Raw genomic sequence first — 22,122 nt, 5'->3', positions numbered from 1 at the left:
AACCGTTTTGGTTTCTGGTTCACCTTGCGATAAGGTGAATATTTCGACACTGGCTCAATTGTAGAGGGCGATAGAAAATTAATTTTTCTTTTTAGTTTCTATCCGTAAGTAAAATCTAAAATAACTACAGTAAGCAATGCAATGTATACTTAATGACGATATGTAAATTTAAAATAAAAACAAGAGCACCGCCTTGCGGGTGCAGACCGCTCATCTATTTTCTTTTTAAAGGTGAAGGGACTCTCATTTTCAATCACAAAGGAGGGAGGAGTGGAGTGAAGAGGGGTGTATAGTGTGGGGTTGTGGACATTTATTACATTATCTTCCAAAAAAGCGTAAAAAAAAAAAAAAAATCGGGGGGGGGGGGAGGGGGTTTGGGTGCGATGGTTGGACGGTATTTCAAACATAACCGTTTTAAAAAAAAATGGGGGGGGGGGTATAGTGTGAGGGTGTGGTGATAATTTGTGAGATGATCTTAAAAAAAAAAAAAAAAAAAAAAATCAAAAAAAAAAATTGGGGGGGGGGGTGGGGTGGGGGTATAGTGTGAGGGTGTGGTGGTCATTTGTGAGATGATCTTAAAAAAAAAAAAAAAAAAAAAAAAAAAAATAGGGGAGGGGGGGAGAGGGGGGGGAGGGGGGGGAGGGCACGGGGGATGGTTTGGGTGAAGTCTATTGTGGTATGTCAGATAAGAGTAGTTTCATCAAAGTATCAATCAAATCTAATCATAAATAAAGAAGTTATGGCAATTTTAGCAAAATTTAATAATTTGACCTTGAGAGTCAAGGTCATTCAAAGGTCAAAGTAAAATTCAAGTTGCCAGGTACAGTAACCTCATGATAGCATGTAAGTATTTGAAGTTTGAAAGCAATAGCCTTGATACTTCGAGTGGATCGAAACACAAAATTTAACCATATATTAAAAGTTACTAAGTCAAAAAAGGGCCATAATTCCGTAACAATGACAACCAGAGTTATGCAACTTGTCCTTTTACTGTACCCTTATGATAGTTTGTGAGTGTTCCAAGTATGAAAGCAATATCTATGATACTTTAGGGGTTAAGTGGACCAAAACATAAATCTTAACCAAATTTTCAATTTTCTAAGTATAAAGGGCCCATAATTCCGTCCAAATGCCAGTCAGAGTTACATAACTTTGCCTGCACCGTCCCCTTATGATAGTTCATAAATCTTGCAAGTATGAAAGCAATAGCTTTGATACTGTAGGAATAAAGTGGACCTAAACACAAAACTTAATCAAATTTTCAATTTTCTAAGTATAAAAAGGGCACATAATTCTGTCAAAATGCCAGTCAGAGTTACATTACTTTGCCTGCACAGTCCCCTTATGATAGTTAGTAAGTGTTGCAAGTATGAAAGCAATAGCTTTGATGCTTAAGGAATAAAATGGACCTAAACACAAAACTTAACCAAAATTGTCAATTTTCTAAGTATAAAAAGGGCACATAATTCTGTCAAAATGCATGCCAGAGTTATCTAACCTTGCCTGCCCAGTCCCCTCATGATAGTAAGTAAGTGTACCAAGTTTGAATGCAATAGCATTGATACTTACTGAGAAAAGTGGAACTAAACGCAAAACTTAACCAAAATTTTCAATTTTTTAAGTATAAAAAGGGCACATAATTCTGTCAAAATGCACGCCAGAGTTATCTAACTTTGCCTGCCCAGTCCCCTCATGATAGTAAGTAAGTGTACCAAGTTTGAATGCAATAGCATTGATACTTTCTGAGAAAAGTGGACCTAAACGCAAAACTTAACCGGACGCCGACGCCAACGCCAACGCCAACGCCAACGCCGACGCCGACGCCAAGGTGATGACAATAGCTCATAATTTTTTTTCAAAAAATAGATGAGCTAAAAAAATTAGTTATATTCATTTCATCATTACACAAATAATATGAAACAATGAAGCTGAAAAATATATCTTTAAATGCCTGCTTTACAGTATATACTGTCAATTGAATTCTCTGTTTACAGGCGATATGAGGGTATGTTACATTTGTGACAGAGTGCAACCTACACAGAAGGACGTGCTACGTATGCATATGTTAATCTTTAACAAGAAATAGCCATTGTTGTTATCAAAACGTAGTTCAGTGTTTAATAACTCGCCACTCACTTGGACAGGCAACTTCGTCCTCGCCCCCGGGACAGTCTGGTTTCCCGTCACAGCGGAAGTGCGGTGATAGGCACAGAGAGTTTGCGCACCGGAAGTCGCTGCTTTCTAAACAGGCTGTAAGCAAAAATAATGTATTGATATTGTACGATCTTCAATGATAATACTTTCATAGCCTCATATTGCCATATTGAGATGTTCATGTTTGTGACATGAATATATATTGTTTTTTTTCACGAATATGTTTTAAAGTACGGGTTTATTATTGGTGGGATTTGGTCAAAGTAGCTAGATAATACTTGATTAATCAAAGTTTGTCACTTATGTTTGTATTTATTAACTTAAACGTTCAAGTGTATTTTTACAGCAGCAACGATGATTTTTTTGAGTGGATACTTAAATTTCGTTTTATTGGTACAAGACAAATCTCTTTTTGTTGAAGCCACTAAGTAACAACATATTGCGAACGTTGCTCAATAGATAGATATTTTGCATTTAAGTTTGTATATGTGTATAAACAATCTGAATACTATTACAAGCACGAAACCATGTATGTACAATACACGTAAAACCACTAGATAAATGTACGTTAAACGTTTCTAAACCCCGCCAACAGTTGCGTACAATTCGTTATTGTCGAGTGATATTCGTTTCCCAGAAGATAGTATTACAGCAACATCCCGTTTCATAATCAGTTTAATAGCTAAGTAAATTTCTGGGCACTGATTAATGTTTCTTTCTTGTGTTCCGTAGGCCAAAACAATATTTTTAATGTTTCCACTAACATCAACACAAATAAGAATCGGAAATCGACAAAACTTTTTCTTTAACCCATTTATGCCTAGCGTTTAGAAAAAAGGCATTGGCAAACAGCGAAGACCCAGGTGAGACGCCGCATAATGCGGCGTCTCATCAGGGTCTGCGCTGTTTGCTTTAAGGAATTTCTGTAAGAAATATTCTAAATATAGAAATAAATCTACTAGACATCCCTAATTTTGGAAATAAATTGATCCAATTTAGAAGGACGGGAGAGTCCACTAGGCAAACATGGGTAAACATTGATTTAACTATAAACACATTATTTAACACTTTTTTTAGGATTTTCAATGTGTGAAATCTTCTAAATTTGTTTGATTCATGTATTTTTTTAATATTTAAGTTCAGCTCGCGAGTATGATTGATTATTAAAAAAAATCAAAATTCAATCCGTATACAGAACAGAATTCGAAATCGGTCAGGTAACTGGAAAACATGCCTTATTAAAGCCGATAGAGTGTTTGGTACTTACGGCATGTGTCGTTGAGAGCCACACAAGGGCCGGTGGTGGAGCATATCTGGTACACGCCGAACCGCCGGGCGCACTCTTGAACATCCGGTACTCCGACATCCATTCTTCAGACGCTGTCATTAAGTAAAACACGCATCATTTAACCGTCTGTGATGTTTTATACTATTTTATTATCAACGGCTACTACAATAATAGCAACGTAAATACGTAACTGTTCCCAAATGAACATACATGTTATTATTCAATATGTTAAACTGCCACACCGTGGGGTCGATCTTAGTTAATCCGAATCGGTTTTGGTGTAAACTGACTCGCGAACGGTTGTTGTGACACAAGTGTTAAGCTGAAACTGTTACATCGTAAAACTGAAACATTTATTGAAGCAACATCTGTGTATAGAGACGTCATGCAGAGCGAAGGCGACTTCAAAGAAGCAGATGGTGAGATCGAACACAGTACACCGTACATTAAACACGTTGACTAAAGCGTTATAAGTAAATATGGCTTATATTACGTGATCATGGACATCAATAACACTTCTTTTTTTGTACGACTTGTTTTTTTTTACGGAACACTGCTTATAAGTATTTAAAATAGAACTAAATATCAATTTCAAATACAATTAGATTAAATTTATAAAAAGATACGCTCAAAGCCACTATCAATTGCACTTAATTCTCTTAATAGCTGTTTAAGTTCCAATAACGGCTCATTGACTGCATGTTGTGACGAAGGAAATAACCATTATATTTGGAGATGCGCTGATTCACAGAATGGACACGGTAAATTCACAACTATAAAATCAGCCCGTATTTTGTTGAAATAATGCACAGCTATTGATATTTGTTCATAGTTTAATTGCTAAAAATAAACGTACCACAAAATGTGTGTGAAAGAAGAGATAACAAATGAATTATGCAACAGAAACATGAGCGCACATAATTAATTTAACATGACGGTATTTCCTTGCGGATATGATATGTTTCATGAATGACACCATAATTTATTACAGTGTGTGACTCTTTATCATAGACATAAGCTCCTTGTTTTCTTTATAACAATTTATATGAACCGTGCTGTGTGAAAAAGGGGTTTAATGCATGTGCGTAAATTGTCATCCCAGATTAGCCTGTGCAGTCCGCACAGGCTAATCAGGGACGACACTTTCCGCTTGTATGATATTTTTATTAAAAAAAAGTCTCTTCTTAGAAGAAATATAGTTTAGCGGAAAGTGTCGTCCCTGATTAGCCTGTGCGGACTGCACAGGCGAATCTGGGATGAAACTTTACGTACATGTATTAAACCCCCTTTTCCCAGAGCATGGCTCATATATAAAATGGTATTAAATTACATGGATCATTAAAACAACGCGAAACCCCATACTGAAAAGACGCGGTGTCCTATTCAATCACTGTTTGCAGGTCAAAAACCACTGCTGGCATGCGAAATGCATCCGTTTGAATAAATTAATAATGCATATGTATTTATGTTTTGCAGCATCCGCTTCATTTTGTAGAGGATGCAACAGTTATATTTCAGTGAAACCAAATAGTCAGCACACGTGCGTTCATTTCAAATAGTAACATGACAGTATCATGATCAATTTTGTTGCTTTAATTTACAACTCTTTCAACATCCATGGTTACTTCCGAAAAATTAATTCATTATTTTAAATATTACCATATAAAAAACGTATAACAATGCATATTTCAAATATATAACAGAACAGAACAGACATTTTAATTATAGGTAAACATTAGTACATCCTCTCAAAACATACGATATAGAAGTAAGTATGTCACGTTTCCAGTACATTCATGTTCCGAAAAAATTATATATATGTATATACCGGTAGAAAACTTTCAAAACATCTAGTCTTTAAATGAAAGAAAGATTTTCTAAGTGATACCGGTTATATTGTATTATTGATCAATGAATTGCGAAGTGCAAATGCTTCGTTTATATATTAACACAACTTGACAAGTTCTTTATTAGGGTGAAGTCAATAATTGATGTTACATAAAAACACATGGATTGACATATACATAACGTTTAAGGTATTTTTTCTTAAAACACAACAACAGCTACAAAAACAAACGACGTTCGATGTGTTTATTGTATTCTATTGTAGTAAATAGTTTTGAGAAACAACTCAAAAGTGTTATTCCTCTGTAATAACAAAAAATGTATTAACATCGTTTTTGCTGCGCCCTTTTTAGGACATGCGACTATAATTCACTGAGCCCATTGTTCAGGGAAAAATCATATCATATCATATTAATGGTTACACAATAAATCGCTACATTCTATTAAATATATCAGCTCACTTATTTCTCTTGAGTTGTTTAATTGCACACATAATTTCATCAACACTAATAGGCTGGTCTAACTCTGCAAACACATCATTATCATCACTAAAATTATAAAATATAACTAGAACTAATTTGTTCTGCTTCGATATAATTGCAATGACACGGATTGTAACTAAAGTTTTCATTTTTTATTTTTTATTTTCCAATGAAATGTTATGACTGCTTAGTTTATTCTTTGATTTGAAGAATTCCCAAAATCGCGCGGTTTATTTTAATTCAATTTTTCAATTTCAGTCATTTGTGTACGCTTTGCACATCCCTTCTTTTTCAGTATTAAATCTTTATATAGTTTCTATAACTTATAATGACAAAGCCTTGATCTATAAGCACCTGAATTATTCAAGTTAAACCCCTTCTGATACATCTGTATATAAACGACGGGCAGACTCACAGTCACTAACGAACCAGTCAGCATTATTTATTCTACCGGATTATTCGTACATGCACTTCGGTTTATTACTGAACGTATGTTGTATGTGAAAATAATGGGCCCGCTACACTGCGGATTGTATCAGTAAAATCATTTCTGGCATTATTTACTGTCAATTTGTTCGCATAACTACCATTGCATACTACAATCTACTACTCTAAATACAAAATCGTTTCACTGATATTAATTTTGCATCAAATTATGATGACCATTTAAGGTAAAATGAAGCATTCCTGAATATTTTAAGACTTGAGTTATGGAAATTTGCATGTAATTAATTGATTCAAAGTGCATAATCATACCAGATAACTTATTTTTCATCAAATGTGAATAATTGCAAACAGCTGATAAAATTATATTTATCATCATATGTCTATACATATTTTAGAAATGCCCACGTATTTATAACTTTATACAGTATAACGATTAACGAGTACATAGGTTACTACAACAACCTATGTTTGTAATGGTTGTGGAAAGTGTCATGTCATAAAAAACGACATATATTATTATGGTAATTAAACATTAATATAATGACAAAATTAAAATTATATCACATTTCGGCGACGCATTATGGTTGTGATAAAAATTAAATGTTTCATGTAGATGCAAATTACTTTAACACCATGTAGAGCCAGAAAGAAACCGAAATTTGATGATTGAATACAGATGGCGTAATGATAAACGTCGATGAATACAGCTGACGGAATAAACTGACGATGCAGATATCCATACACTGAATAATTAACATGAAGGTAGATGGAGTATTATGGACTTATCATTCAGCATTCATAAAATCAGCTGATGGTTATTAACCTATTTATATAAACAACTAATGAGAAATTAAGTTGAGTATACATTAAGCTGATTGAAAATGAATATAGGACTATTCAGCTGACGTAACAAATGATTTGGAGTTTACAGCTGCAGGAAAGATAAAACTAGTAGCATACATGCAAGTTTGCAGCTGACTCAAAAATTAATAGCTGATATTATAATTAAAGTATTATTATACATCTGACGGCATAATAAACAGATGAGTATACAGCTGACACCATAATAAACAGAGACGTATACAGCTGACGGCATAATAGACAAAGAGGTATACAGTTGACGGTATAATAAACATAGAGGTATACAGATGACGGCATAATAAACAGAGAGGTATACAGCTGACGGCATAATAAACATAGGGGTATACAGCTAACGGCATAATAAACAGAAGAGTATACAGCTGACGGTATAATAAACAGAGGATTATAAAGATGACGGCCTAATAAACAGATAAGTATACAGTTGACAGTATAATAAACAGAGGAGTTTACAGCTGGCGGTATAATAAACATAGGGGTATACAGCTGACGGCATAATAAACAGAGGAGTACACAGCTGACGGCATAATAAACATAGGGGTATACAGCTGACGGCATAATAAACAGAGGAGTATACAGCTGACGGCAAAATAAACAGAGAGCTATACAGCTGACGGCATAATAAATAGAGAGGGATACAGTTGATGGTATAATAAACAGAGAGCTATACAGCTGACGGTATAATAAACAGAAGAGTATACAGCTGACAACATCATAAACAGAGAAGTACACAGTTGACGGTATAATATACAGATGAGTATACAGCTGACGTTTGATAAACGAATGTAGGTAAAAATGCCAGAGGTAAAAATGCCATAGGTAAAAATGCCATAGGTAAAAATGCCAGAGGTAAAAATGCCAGAAGTAAAGTGGTAAAAATCCCATAGGTAAAAATGCCAGAAGTAAAAATGCCAGATGTTATATAGTAAAATAGTTTTGAGCAATATTATAAATGATATTGAGTATTGTTGGAATTACATTCTTTGCTTACGTTATGGAAACATTCTTTTTTAATTGAATATGATATATTTATTCTACTAGTCTCACTCATAAATTTAGACTGTAATTTTGTTGTTTTGTGCTTTATGCATTATGTCTATTGGTTTGGATTTTTTGTTTCTTTGATGAATCTGTCATTCAACAAATGTCTCTTGGTTTGTTTTTTAGCTCACATGTCACGGCGTCCGTAGGTGCGTGTGTGCTTGCGTGTGTGCGTGTGTGTGTCCGTCAACCATTTGTTTGTGTAGACAGTAGAGGACACAGTTTTCATCCAATCTTTATGAAATTTGGTCAGTATGTTTATATTAATGAAATCTGGGTTGGGATTGTATTTGGATCATCTGGAGTCAAAAACTAAGTCAAAAACAAGGTCAAATAATAGAAAAACCTTGTGTAGACAATAGAGGTCGCAGTTTTCATCAATCTTTATGAAATTTGGTCAGACTGTTTATTTTGATGAAAACTGTGTTGGAATTGTATTTTGGTCATCTGGGGTCAAAAAGTAGGTCACTAGGTCAAAAACTAGGTCAAATAATAGAAAAACCTTGTGTAGACAGTAGAGGTCACAGTTTTTATCCAATCTTTATGAAATTTGGTCAGAATGTATATCTTGATGATCTCTGGGTTGGGATTGTATTTGGGTCATCTGGGGCAAAAACTAGGTCACTAGGTCAGAACCTAGGTCAAATAATAGAAAAACCTTGTGTAGACAGTAGAGGTCACAGTTTTCATCCAATATTTATGAAATTTGGTCAGAATGTTTATCTTGATGAACTCTGGTTTGGGATTGTATTTGGGTCATCTGGAGTTAAAAACTAGGTCACTAGGTAAAAAACTAGGTCAAATAATAGAAAAACCTTGTGTAGACAATAGAGGTCGCAGTTTTCATCCAATCTTAATGAAATTTGGTCAGAATGTTTATCTTGATGAAATATGGGTTGGAATTGTATTTGGGTCATCTGAGGTCAAAAACTAGGTCACTAGGTCAAATAAAAGAAAAACCGTCAACAATTTGTTTGTGTAGAAAGTAGAGGTCACAGTTTTCATCCAATTTTTATGAAATTTGGTCAGAATGTTTATCTTGATGAAATCTGGGTTGAGATTGTATTTTGGTCATCTGAGGTAAATAAACTAGGTCACTAGGTCAAAAACTAGGACACTAGGTCAAAAACTAGGTCACTAGGTCAAATAATAGAAAAACCTTGTAAAGACAATAGAGGTCACAGTTTTCATCAAATCTTTATGAAATTTTGTCAGAATGTTTATCTTGATTAAATCTGGGTTGGGATTGTATTTGGTTAGTCATCTGGGGTCAAAAACTAGGTCACTAGGTCAAATAATAGAAAAACCTTGTGTAGACAATAGAGGTCACAGTTTTCCTGTACGAAATTTTCCGCCCGGTATTGAGACTTAATTTTATTGACAGTTCCGCCTGGAAAATTGTTGATTCCGCCCGGATATAGTGGTTACAAGAAAGAACTTCTCCAGGCGGAAACGAGGCGGAAACGGGGCGGAAATGGGGCGGAAGTTTGGGCGAAATATGCTTATGAGGCGGAAAAGATTTCCGGGCGGAAATTATTTTTGCATGCTGACACGGGGCGGAATTTGCGGCGGAATATGCTAATGAGGCGGAAAATATTTCCGGGCGGAAATTAGACTGGGATGGACATTTCCGGGCGGAATTTATTTCCGGACGGAATTGACAGGAGAATATGTGAATGATTCCGAGGGGGGGGGGAGGATTATGAGCTTAACTCCGATATATACATAGCTCCTTAAGCTGCTGATGGATTGACGTACATTCAGAGGTCACAAAAGCTAAAAAAAACTTTACAAAATCACAAAAACAACATGCACCTTTCAGTCTTTATCCAGATTCAGTCAGTCATAAGACAAACCTTTTTTGCGGATGACAACATACTTCACTGATCGAACAATAAACTCATTCACTGCTTTAATAAACGCAATACATTGACTTTAGTGAAATAGTAGCTTAAAACTAAATACTTAAAAATCAACAATTATTATTGCTTGTTGGTTCACTAAAACATTCCCAAATTTAATTTAAGGCATACACAAACTTTATCTGGACCTCTGATGGAGCTATTAAACACTAGGTTTCTATTTCACAAATGACAAAAATCTCGATATGGCAAAAAACATTGAATAAGATATAGACACCTTTGACTGTATTATGTTTTTTATATAACGTGAAAATAATTGCAAAGATACCTAGCTTGACCATTCATTTTAAATGTTATAGGTTAAAACCACCCGCCAAAACAGATATTACTGTTAAACAATATATCTATAATAAACACAGCATTATAAGAAAACAATACAAAGTAAATATAAAAACAAACCTGTTTAGTAGCTCAGAGCACTTAAAAGTTCCATCATATTATCACTGAATCACTCTTTTCAGCCTTTTTTGTTCACACTGAATGTTGACTTCCACATTTTAGTTAATTATTTCAGAATGTTCATCAAAGTAAGATTAATTCATCATTTTGTAAAAACTTCAAATCAAGAAAGTCCAATCATTGCTTTGAAACTGCATTTCAAATGTTCAAGCTAGTAACAGTTCTTGCAAACACCCGCTCTTATTTTCAAAATTCTGACTCACAAAAATGAAGCAGTGTCTGTCTTATCAGGCTGTATGGATCATATTACCCATGCAGTTTGTTAACAACTGGGGAAATACAAAGATAACAGCCACCAAATTGACACCATAAAACAAAACACTACTGATAAACAGGGATAAATTTACTGCATTTCACAACAATTTTTCAACTTGCATCATACATCCCTTAATCAAATTTACTCAGTCCCCTTAGTTCAGAGATATTTTAAATACATATTATTAGATTAACATGTACTTTAAATGTTACTAGGTAAAATTATCATAACAAAATGATTTCATTATAAGGTCTTATAAAAATAAGCCTGAGCCTAAATATATATAAATTTCACCCAGAACAGTATATCTAAGTTTATTTTTTTCCTCCAAATTTTGAGGAGTGAAATCTTGCAGCTGAATTTGTGGATTAGTCCTATTTTTTCAGTCATTCCAGCCTTAAATTTGTGTCATTTGAAGCTCAATTCAGCCTCTTTGCATGGGTTAACTTTTGTATGAATTGAATATAAATGTTGTTTTCCTTGTGTATAGCAAATGTTTCCTACAATACCCATTTAGAAACTGAAATCAGAACTCTGTTTATTAATTATCTTAAAGTCCCATTTTGAAATTCTTTATCTAAGTCCAACATTGTGCCCAAGAGACATGTATAAGTATGAAATTCCGCCCCAGTTAATTTTCTTAGTCAGAAAATCCACCTTAGACAAATGTTTAAGTATGAAATTCCGCCCGAGTCTTATTTCCGCCAGGAATTGCTAATGAGTTCCGCCTGGAAAAAAATCAAGAGACATTGTCTTTGGGGTCGGAAATTAATTTTCGCATTTAGTCCGCCCGAAAACAATAGTTTCCGTCCCAATTCCGCCTCATGTTCGTCCCATTTCTGCCCCAGAATTTCGTACGGGTTCATCCAATCTTTATAAAATTTGATCAGAATGTTTATCTTGATGAAATCTTGGTTGGGATTGTATTTGGGTCACTTGGGGTCAAAAACTAGGTCACTAGGTCAAATAATAGAAAAACCTTGTGTAGACAATAGGGGTCAAAGTTTTCATCCAATCTTTATGAAATTTGGTCAGAATGTTTATCTTGATGAAATCTGGGTTGGGATTGTATTTGGTTAGTCAGGTGAGCGATTCAGGGCCTTCATGACCCTCTTGTTAATTTGTTGTCGACCTATATTGCTAGCTGGAAGTCAATACAATTTATCAAGACATTGAGGTGTTTGAAAATAAGTGAACGTTATTGACTTTAAGTGTGCAATATATCCAATATTAAATATCCTATTGATTATTGTGCAATAAACATAATAAATAAATTACACAAAAAAAACAAAATTACAGTCTAAATTTAGAACAAATATATCATGTTCAATTAGTAAAAAAATGTTATCATTAACATAAGCATAGAATGTTATTCCTCCAATACTAAATATTCTTTTTTTTAATGCTCAAATCTCTATTTTACTATATAACATCAGGCATTTTTACCTCTGGCATTTTTACCACTTTACTTCTGGCATTTTTACCTCTGGCATTTTTACCTCTGGCATTTTTACCTATGGCATTTTTACCTCTGGCATTTTTACTGCACACCAAAATGAACAGAGGGGTATACAGCTGACGGCATAATAAACAGAGAGGTATACAGTTGATGGTATAATAAACAGAGAAGTATACAGCTAACGGCATAATAAACAGAGGAGTATACAGTTGACGGTATAATAAACAGAGGAGTATACAGATGACAGCATAATAAACAGAGAGGTATACAGATGACAGCATAATAAACAGAGGAGTATACAGCTGACGGCATAATAAACAGAGGAGTATACAGATGACGGCATAATAAACAGAGAGGTATACAGCTGACAGCATAATAAACAGAAAGATATACAGCTGACAGCATAATAAACAGAGGAGTATACAGATGACAGCATAATAAACAGAGGAGTATACAGCTGACGGCATAATAAACAGAGAGGTAACAGCTGAGAGCATAATAAACAGAGAGGTATACAGCTTACGGCATAATTAACAGAGAAGTACACAGTTGACGGTATAATATACAGATGAGTATACAGCTGACAGCATAATAAACAGAGGGTATACAGCTGACGGCATTATAAACAGAGAGGTATGTAGTGGACGGTATAATAAACAGAGGAGTATATAGATGGCGGCATAATAAACAGATGAGAATACAGCTGACGGCATAATAAACAGAGACTCTCTGTTTATTATGCCGTCAGCTGTATTTGTACACTGTGTATTGCTTATAATCCGATAACAAAGTGCAATCAATTATCTAATCAGTCACCGATCACTTGCGGTAATGTCTTAAACAGTAACAGTGTATTTTAATCATCCAATCAGAATCAACATTTGTCGTCTGCTAATAATATAATGAGAGCCGGTTGGATAGTTGGCGCACATGATGCAACATCATTTCGCAGTTTGGAATTCGTTGTTAACCGCAACAATAAGTAATAGCGACAACGTTTTTGATGTCGTTAAATATCCAAGGACGCCAAACATTAAATAAATATAAAAAAAAGCGGATTCTTCAAAACGGTAACGAAACCGAAAATGAATATTAATGACAACTTTGTAAACGCGGTTAACACCTGCTAATTAGTTTGCATTGTCAATTAATAATTGGATTATTCAACTGATAATCAATAATCCCGTATATGCCCGATTTATATTTTTTAAACCAAATTATGGGTGGGTAATATAGAGGATAATAGTCATAAACACAAACGTTTGAAATTTTCTAAAGTGTCAAATGAATTTCGGCATATGGTTCTATTTAAAGATATGATGAAATAAGGTCCCAATCAGGACCGTTGTATTGCAACATGCGTAAATAACCTGCCACGGTCTGCACGCGTTGTGTACAGCTATTTTAGGTTACAAAATTCTACATTTAAGAAATGAATTTCTTTGTCCTGATAAAAAGCGCGCGAAAATTGACGTGGTGTATTTATTTGTATATAAAAATTTCGTAGCGGGTACAACATTGAGATCATTTAATTTCCATTAATAGTTTCGTTGTGAATTTCAACTAAAGTACCGGGGTATTTCGCAAATTATTTGGCATTGGCATTTTCTCTTAATAAAATATCATGTCAACACGCTGTATCGTTACTGTTACGCTGTATCAGTTCCTTCATTATTGAAACAATTGTTGTATTCTATACTGACTGCACACAAGTGTCGTAACAAACGGATGCAATACGTAAATTCGGACAGTACTTAAAGTCGGACACAAGTAAATAAATGATTTGACCAGTTGATTTCTTGAAACTCGGTTTTTGTTGTTAAAAAGAGCAATTGCATTGATTAACATAATACGAGTCAATCGTATTGATCAGCTAAACGCTTTATTTACGTTTACGACTTAACGTGCTGTCCGAATTTAAGTACACATACATGTGCACATACATGTAATATCTACATGTAGTATATGATTTTCTTTGGTACATTTACATTTAAGTACACGGTGCCTGTACTGTAACATTAATTTACGATATTGATTGTGTACATCAGACTACTTGCTGTTTTATGTATATGTATGTATACATATTATGTTTATGTAAATGAAGAAATAAAATAAAGATGAAAACCTGCCTCTTATCATTTTGTAGGAAAATTTTATGGGCTACCAAATATTTTTATTGGTAGCCCAGTGGGCTACCTGAAAAATAAGAAATTTGTCGGACACTGCAGAGAGGTATACAGATGACGGCATAATACACAGAGGAGTATACAGCGGACGGCATAATAAACAGAGAGGACCGAGGTATACAGCTGACGGTATAACAAACAGAGGAGTATACATCTGACGGCAAAATACAAAAAAAGGGTATACAGCTGAATGTATAATAAACAGAGGAGTATTCAGCTGACGCCATAATAAACAGAGGAGTATACAGCTGACGGCATAATAAACAGATGAGTATACAGCTGACTGCATAATAAACAGAGGAATATACAGCTGACGGCATAATAAACAGAGAAGTATACAGCTGATGGTATAATAAACAGAGGAGTATACAGATGACGGCATAATAAACAGAGGAGTATATAGCTGACGGATAATAAACAGAGAGGTATACAGCTGACGGTATAATAAACAGAGAAGTATACAGCTGACGGCATAATAAACAAAGAGCTATACAGCTGACGGTATAATAAACAGAAAAAAAGAGATATAAAGCTGACGGCATAATATACAGAGGGGTATACAGCTGACGGCATAATAAACAGAGGGGTAAACTGTTGTAGGCATAATAAACAGAGGAATATACAGATGGCGAAGTAATAATGAATCCAGAGGTATCGAGCATACATACATATATACATATATACAGTCGTTGGAATGACAATCATTGGAAAATACCACTGGATATGGGAAAAATATGTCATACATCTTCACTAATGTTTACATACTAGAATTGCCACACGGTGTGAACATTCTAATAAAACGTATGAAAATGTAATTTCATAGGTTTATTACTGATTCCTTTAAAAATGCCCACGGAATTTTCATCAGAAGTGTCAGTCGTAAATAAAGAACAACGATCTACTTTTGAGTTAAACCGACATTTACAATAACATTATATGCTAAATACAATTGTCATATATTACATTTCTTTTATATTTCATTAATTGAATAAAACCGGCGATACTTTCTTTTCCCATCTTATAGACTGAGAATTTAGTGCACCAGTATGTATAGGCATGCATTGAGAATAATATCTCGGTGTTTAATTGCCAAGGATCAGTCAGTGTATTTCCAAACACCATTGACTTTCAGTCTTATTATTTTCAAAAGCATATTGGCATATTTAATGCTTCAACAGGCCACTTATCGAAGAGAACATTTTGTATATCGCTGTCAGAATCAGGTAAGCTTTCTTTCAAGAAGTTTTAAGTGACGTCTTGTATGCTGAATTTGGTAAGAACTGGTAATTACTGGTAAGGACAATAATAATAATAATAATAATAATAATAATAATAATAATAATAATAATAATAATAATGATAATAATAATAAAAATAAAAATAAAATAATAATAATAATAATAATAATAATAATAATAATAATAATAATGCTGCTGATGCTGCTGCTGCTGCTGCTGCTGATGACGATGATGATGATGATGATGATGATGATGATGATGATGATGATGATGATGATGATGATGATGATCATAATAATAATAATAATAAAAATATAAATAATAATGATAATAATAATAATAATAAAAAGAAACAAGAAGAAGAAGAAGAATTCTTACCACGAAAACATTGTTACATCCAGAATTAACAAGATATGTTTCCCATAGGACTTCAACGCACACATTTGTAAAGAGAATTCATTCAAGGCTTAGCACATGATCTTCTATGCAGTTGCTTATTGAAATCGAAACCTGGGAAAGGTGTGGTTACTTCTTACGTGTCTTCATGTAATTCGTAATTTATCACAGATGTTTGCAAGCGGTATTTATATCTTCATGTGCACACAAGTTAAAGATGATATACGGTCGCGATGTTCTTCAACTACATGTGTAATCTTATCAGCCAATGCTCCTATTGAAGAAAACCAGTGAGCAGTCTAAGACGGCAATAAAATCAAGATAAAAGCCCTGCCTTTATCACAATATGGTTTCAGTACGGGAGGTTAAATGGCGTTAAGAAGACCGAGAGTTGGTATTAAATAACTTGTTAGAGCGGTTAGCCAATTCACGTGTATAGAACCTTTAGTTCAGTAATGGGTTTAATTTATATAAAAAAGTAATGGCTTTAATAGAATGAAAATGATGATATCGTTTAATTTAAATCTCTCAAATAGCGAGGTAATTTAAATATCTCAAATAGCGAGGTAATTTAAATATCTCAAATAGCGAGGAGAACATATTAAAGTTGCAAACAAAATGTGCATAGTGGTCGCATTTGAACTATTAAAGCGAAGTTAGTAATATTGTTACAATAATAATTACAAACTAAAGTTTTCCCGAAATACAAGTATATTGTTCATTTTGATTTATTAAAAACTAAGAAGTCGTTAATACTTATAACTTAAATGAAATTATTTCATCTATATTAATTAAGATCTTATATGATAATTAATTACAATATAAGCTTTGTTGGTGCTTACCTAAATTAAACATTGAAGGGACCTTTTCACAGATTTTGGCATATATTTAGGTTTGTCATTCAATTCTTTATATTTATAAATGTAAACATTAGATTTAAAAAGCTACTGTAAAAAAACAAGAATTAAAAAAAGTAACCCTCAACTGGACTCGAACCACTGACCCCTGGAGTAAACGTCTATCGCTTTGACCAATTGGACATCCGTCCTCAAACACTGTGAGATGTATTTTATACTTTATATCAGCAATCATTGTAGTATATCACAAAATATAACGACAACAACAGAACTGTCCAAATTTTTCAATCGTTTCGCGTTGCAACGCTTTATAATTGTCAGGTTTTAAACCCGTCGAAAGATGCATATAATGGATATTTAAGAGCATGGTAAATGTTCAGTATTACTGTTTCCTCACAAAAATCATAACTACAACGACAATTTGCAATCTGAAACATTTTTTTTATTTTGTCAATTTTATAAAACGTGAAAAGTCCCCTTTAAAATGCAAAGTTCCTTCAATTTTCTTAAAATTTTCGTATGCATGTATAATTGCTTTATAGCAAAACGCTATATACAAGTACAAACAAACGCCTCTTAAGCGAACGGGCAGCTCGTTAAAATAAAGGATGTTGCATAAAAGTTTATTTAATACTTTAACGGTCGTGCTGCTTCGATTTTTGATTATAATCCCGGTTATTATATTCCGTTTTGTAGTCAAGTTTATTAATTATTTTATATACTTTCAAAAACGATAATCGAGCAAGACCTTCAAACCGTTTAAGACTTTTGTTTAGACACATGGGTAACAAAGAAGGTCAATGAATGTGATTATTCAAAAACACAACAATGACAATCTATTATTTTCCAAGGTGTTGCACAGAACATTAGATGCAGGAACGTGAATATTTTAGTTCATAAAGAAAAATAACTTTATAAAGGAGATGACAAAAGGTATGTGTGCTTAGATCGACGCTGACTGTTAAGTAAGAACGATATTATCTAGGTTTAAATGGTCTACATCAGATAAATCACACCAATAATTAAAACCTCTGCCTAGATTAATCATGTGTGATTCATATCTTTTCGATTTCAATTATCCTTTCTTTGATTATTCATTCGCAATCGACCTGCTATTGTGTCACAATGATCATTGTGAAGTTGTTATTTTAACTTCTTAATGCAAGTAATCCTATAACGAGTTTATTGGTCCGGTTATAATGGCACCACCTTACATTTAAAGTTACTCGCTTACAAGACAATTTATTTCATAAATAAATTGCGCTTACAGTCGAATTGTGATACAAGTTTCGAAAATGCGGAAAATCTTACACATGCTTGATCTGCAAACACACTGAAGATCTGCAATTTAAAGGCACAAAATAAAATTAACGAAACCCCATCAAGCAACAAAAGACTGGCCTCAGTAAAATCGAGCCCTTGCCTTGTAAAAAAGCAATAATATCACCAGAATTTAGTTTACATGTCACATGTTATTTGTCCGATATGTAAGTGAAACGCGTGTGTAACAAATTATCCTAGTCTTGCATTCTTTTCCATTACATCCGCCCTATTGAATACTTATAAGTAACGCTTATCCAATTTAATGCATTTATTAAACAAAATATTTTTCGTTGAACGCTAATCTACACATATTAAACTATTAAAGAAACAGTTAACAATAAAAAAAAATTGTGTAAATATCCGTCTAACTCAACAGCTTATTTAATAAAGTAGTGTAACTTTTATTCTTGTTTCCGTATTCCTTTATAATCGCGATTAAAAACTAATTAATATTTTATAATTTGATTAAACGGTTTCATGGATCCGCAATGCTATGCGAATAAAGCTCGTGATGCGGTTAGGAAAATCATAAATGATTCATCGATACTTCTTCGTTTTATGTTAATAATTATTGAACGATAAGGTGTTATAATAAATATGTGTCACTGAATTATCTTATTTCTTATCTTATCTTTGTTTTTGCTTATGCACATATTACATTGTATGTTTTATATTGAATAAAAAAAAAGAATTATCTTATTTATCCCGTTTTTAAAAGCAGTATAAAAACATATGGGTAGTCGCGTTATTTTCGAGAAACTGCAAATCCATCCGTGAAGCGACCCATAAAGAAAGAACAACAGAAGCAAGCGCCTCAACAGCAGTAACACAAGTAGTATTAATAATTATAATTTTACAAATAACCACATTATACATACGAGGGCAACATTACGCGAGGCGATTCTTACTTGTATATGTTGTAAGCACAGTTTCTACACAGCACTGCCATAAAGCGATAGCAAGCACAGTTTATACGCAGCACTGCTTAGCGACATCAAGTCCTTAGACGCACACAGCCTTCGACGTCAAGCGAATACTTGTCGTTACCGCCCCGCGGAGGAAACAGTTGACGCTTATAGCCATCCATCAATAGAGCATCTGTTAACAAAGACCAATGCGGAATTGTTAATGAGCTAAATATCGATTAGCATCATTCATTGTGAGTATTGATGGCATGACAAAGCTTCCTGTAAGTTTTGCGCACAGAAAAACGCACGATTCTCGGCAAGTTATCGATTTGAGTCGTGTTCTGAGAAAACTGGACATAATAAATGTGCGTTAAGTGTCGTCCCAGATTAGCCTGTGCAGTCACTTTTCGTTGAAATGAAGTCTCTTGTTAGCTCAAATCCAATTTTGGCGAACTGCACAGGCTTATATGGGACGACACTTTTCTCAGAACGCGACGCATTTAATCCACTTTGGCGTCCACTGTAAGACAAATCGACCAACGGAGATGTACACATGTATAACCATTTTTTAATATCATATAGTCAATGTTGAGTGCCGGTGGTTGGCTATTTTTCCACTTTCCACTTTACAAAGACGCTTGAATGATGGATGTTTAACCCATTTATGCCTAGTGGACTCTCGCATCCTTCTAAATTGGATCAATTTATTTCCAAATTTAGGGTCAAGTATATTTATTTCTATGTTTAGAATATTCCTTACAGAAATTCCTTTAAGCAAACAGTGCAGACCCTGATGAGACGCCGCATCATGCGGCGTCTCATCTGGATCTACGCTGTTTGCAAAGGCCTTTTTTTCTAGACGCTAGGCATAAATGGTTTTATCAATTAGGACTTACATGCATAATTTTAATAAACACCATGACAAGCATTCATACTTTGTCCAGTGAGCGACCTGATCGTGGAGTCTGCTACAAAACAACCGGGACATAGCAGATGGTCCAACGATATAAGGGTCTTCATCGTCATAGGATCATAGTGTCAGAACATTGCTATGTTTGCGTTTAACTTATTCAGGTTGATGCTCATGACGCAACAAAAACTTCGTACCGTTTGAGTCAAAAGAAAATATACCAGTACGCAAAACAGCTAAGTTTGATGTTGTTGCAATTAAACTACAAGATAAGTATTGATGCAAAGCATCAAAGGGCGTCGGGAATTTCAGTGTTAACGGCACTCAATGAAGTTACATGGAACGATTTTTTTCTACTGTAAATATTAATATATTGGCCGATTATTTTAAACAAAATAGAAAAAGCTACTTGTATAACCGTTATCTATAATTTTGTGATATAACCCCAAATAACCATTATTTATGATGTTGTGTTATAACCCCCAAATAACCATTATCTATGATTTTGTGTTGTAACCCCCAAATATTTCATAGTTCATTTTATTTACATTGGTTTCCTTTTTTACTGGCATCCGTGTGCAGTTTTCATTAATGGAACAGAACTGTGTAGGTTTTTAAAAATCTGCTTCATCTTGTAAGCATAATTTCATATTTTTCTCAACTTCAAGGGGAGATGATTCTGAACTTATTCTTACGTTGCTCATTTACGATAGGGTTGAGTACTCGTTGATATGAAAACACTGTAAAAGTTTGAAAAAAAGTTGAATGAAAACTGTAAATTGCATAAAGAAGCTGCATTTCATAATACTTTGAAATTCAGAAAAGATCATACTAGATTTATTGCTCCGGTATTCATCATTTTCAATAGGGTTCGAGTCATACTGATATAAAAACACTAAACAAGTTTGGAAAGATTCAGACGAATTGTGAAATCTTTAAAACAAGTGGAAATTGTTTATTTTGTCAAATTTAATAGAAAAAAATTCTGGACTTATTGTCCCGATGTTTCTTATTTTAAATGAGGTAAAAATGCTTATTGATATGAAGACAGTGTAAGTTTGGAATGAATCTGATGAAAAATGTTGACATAATCACCTAACCAAGCAGTTTTTCACTTTTATTTTTAAATTCAAACAGACATAAGTCTGGACTTATGGTCCGGTATTGCTCATATAGAGTTTGGGTTGGGTCCTCATTGATAAAATACCAGTGCACGTTTGGGAACAATCGGATGAAAATTTTGGACTTCGAACAACGATTTCAAAATTTCTCAAATTCTAAGGAAGACAACTATGGACGTAATGGTCGGATAATGCTAAAGGGCCCATACCACCTGGATAGTAATATGTGTCGCGCTTCGCTCTCTATATGTGGTTCTTTAAAAAAAAAAACGAGGAGTGCTTGACTCTAGGGAAACGGGTTGCTGGGACACAGCTCCTTCTTGATAAGGGGCTGCTTCCTTTATCGCAACTCATTGTTGCAATCATAATACGTGTCGCGCTTCGTGCTCTATATGTGATATGGATAGCACTTAGGGCCTATGATAGACAACCATTAACATACATAGATAATAGATATGTTGTTTGCATTTATTTGTTAATATAAAAACACGTGTATTTTTAATAAGATATTTAAGAGATGTAAGAAATTTTAATTAACGTTGTCACCACGCGGCATCAATTAATTTTAATAAGAATGTCCAATTGTGGAAAAATGGATTTTAAAATGTCTACATAAAATAAAGCTTTATTATATTTATTAACCTGACTAAAAAAAAGTGTCAGCCGCCGAACTGTTCCGTTCGTGCCGGAACCCGGGATTGAACCGGGGGCCTTTAGATGATTGTTGCGTAAACAACTTCAGTCTGACGCTCTCCCAACTGAGCTATTCCGGCTGACTAATATGTACTGCTATTTGGTGAAGTTGTGTATAGCGATCGATATTATATGTCTATTAATAAACTAATACATTGTACGTTTTCGTACCACTACGCCTTCCAACAAACTTGCTTGCGCGATAGGTCGTCAAATATCGTACTACATTAATTATCCACTAAATAAGCAAATAAAAAA

The 22,122-nt window shown here is 34.0% G+C and overlaps 2 protein-coding genes across 13 annotated transcripts in view; one reads left to right on the top strand and one right to left on the bottom strand.

Annotated features, from left to right (window-relative positions):
- LOC127846559 (PHD finger protein 20-like) overlaps positions 1–22,122 on the top strand; it is a 254,732-nt gene that overhangs the window by 154,943 nt on the left and 77,667 nt on the right. The window lies entirely within an intron of this gene.
- The window catches only part of LOC127846580 (uncharacterized), a 76,943-nt gene that overhangs the window by 1,027 nt on the left and 53,794 nt on the right, over positions 1–22,122 (bottom strand). The window contains exons 1-3 of one of the 5 annotated variants that reach the window (XM_052378006.1): positions 19,141–19,303; positions 3,422–3,534; positions 2,137–2,250 (exon numbers count right to left, since the gene is read on the bottom strand). In XM_052378006.1, the coding sequence (XP_052233966.1) occupies positions 2,137–2,250; positions 3,422–3,524 (217 nt within the window). In that variant the 5' untranslated portion in view covers positions 3,525–3,534; positions 19,141–19,303. Of the gene's footprint in view, positions 1–2,136; positions 2,251–3,421; positions 3,569–16,034; positions 16,267–19,140; positions 19,304–22,122 lie in introns of those variants that run through there. The other 4 variants (XM_052378007.1, XM_052378005.1, XM_052378008.1 and 1 more) reach the window with 4 other exon arrangements.

Source organism: Dreissena polymorpha, chromosome 9 (assembly GCF_020536995.1).
Source record: "Dreissena polymorpha isolate Duluth1 chromosome 9, UMN_Dpol_1.0, whole genome shotgun sequence".
Lineage (NCBI taxonomy): Eukaryota > Metazoa > Mollusca > Bivalvia > Myida > Dreissenidae > Dreissena > Dreissena polymorpha.
Note: the sequence above shows the minus strand (reverse complement) of the source record. Positions and strands in the feature narration are given on the sequence as shown.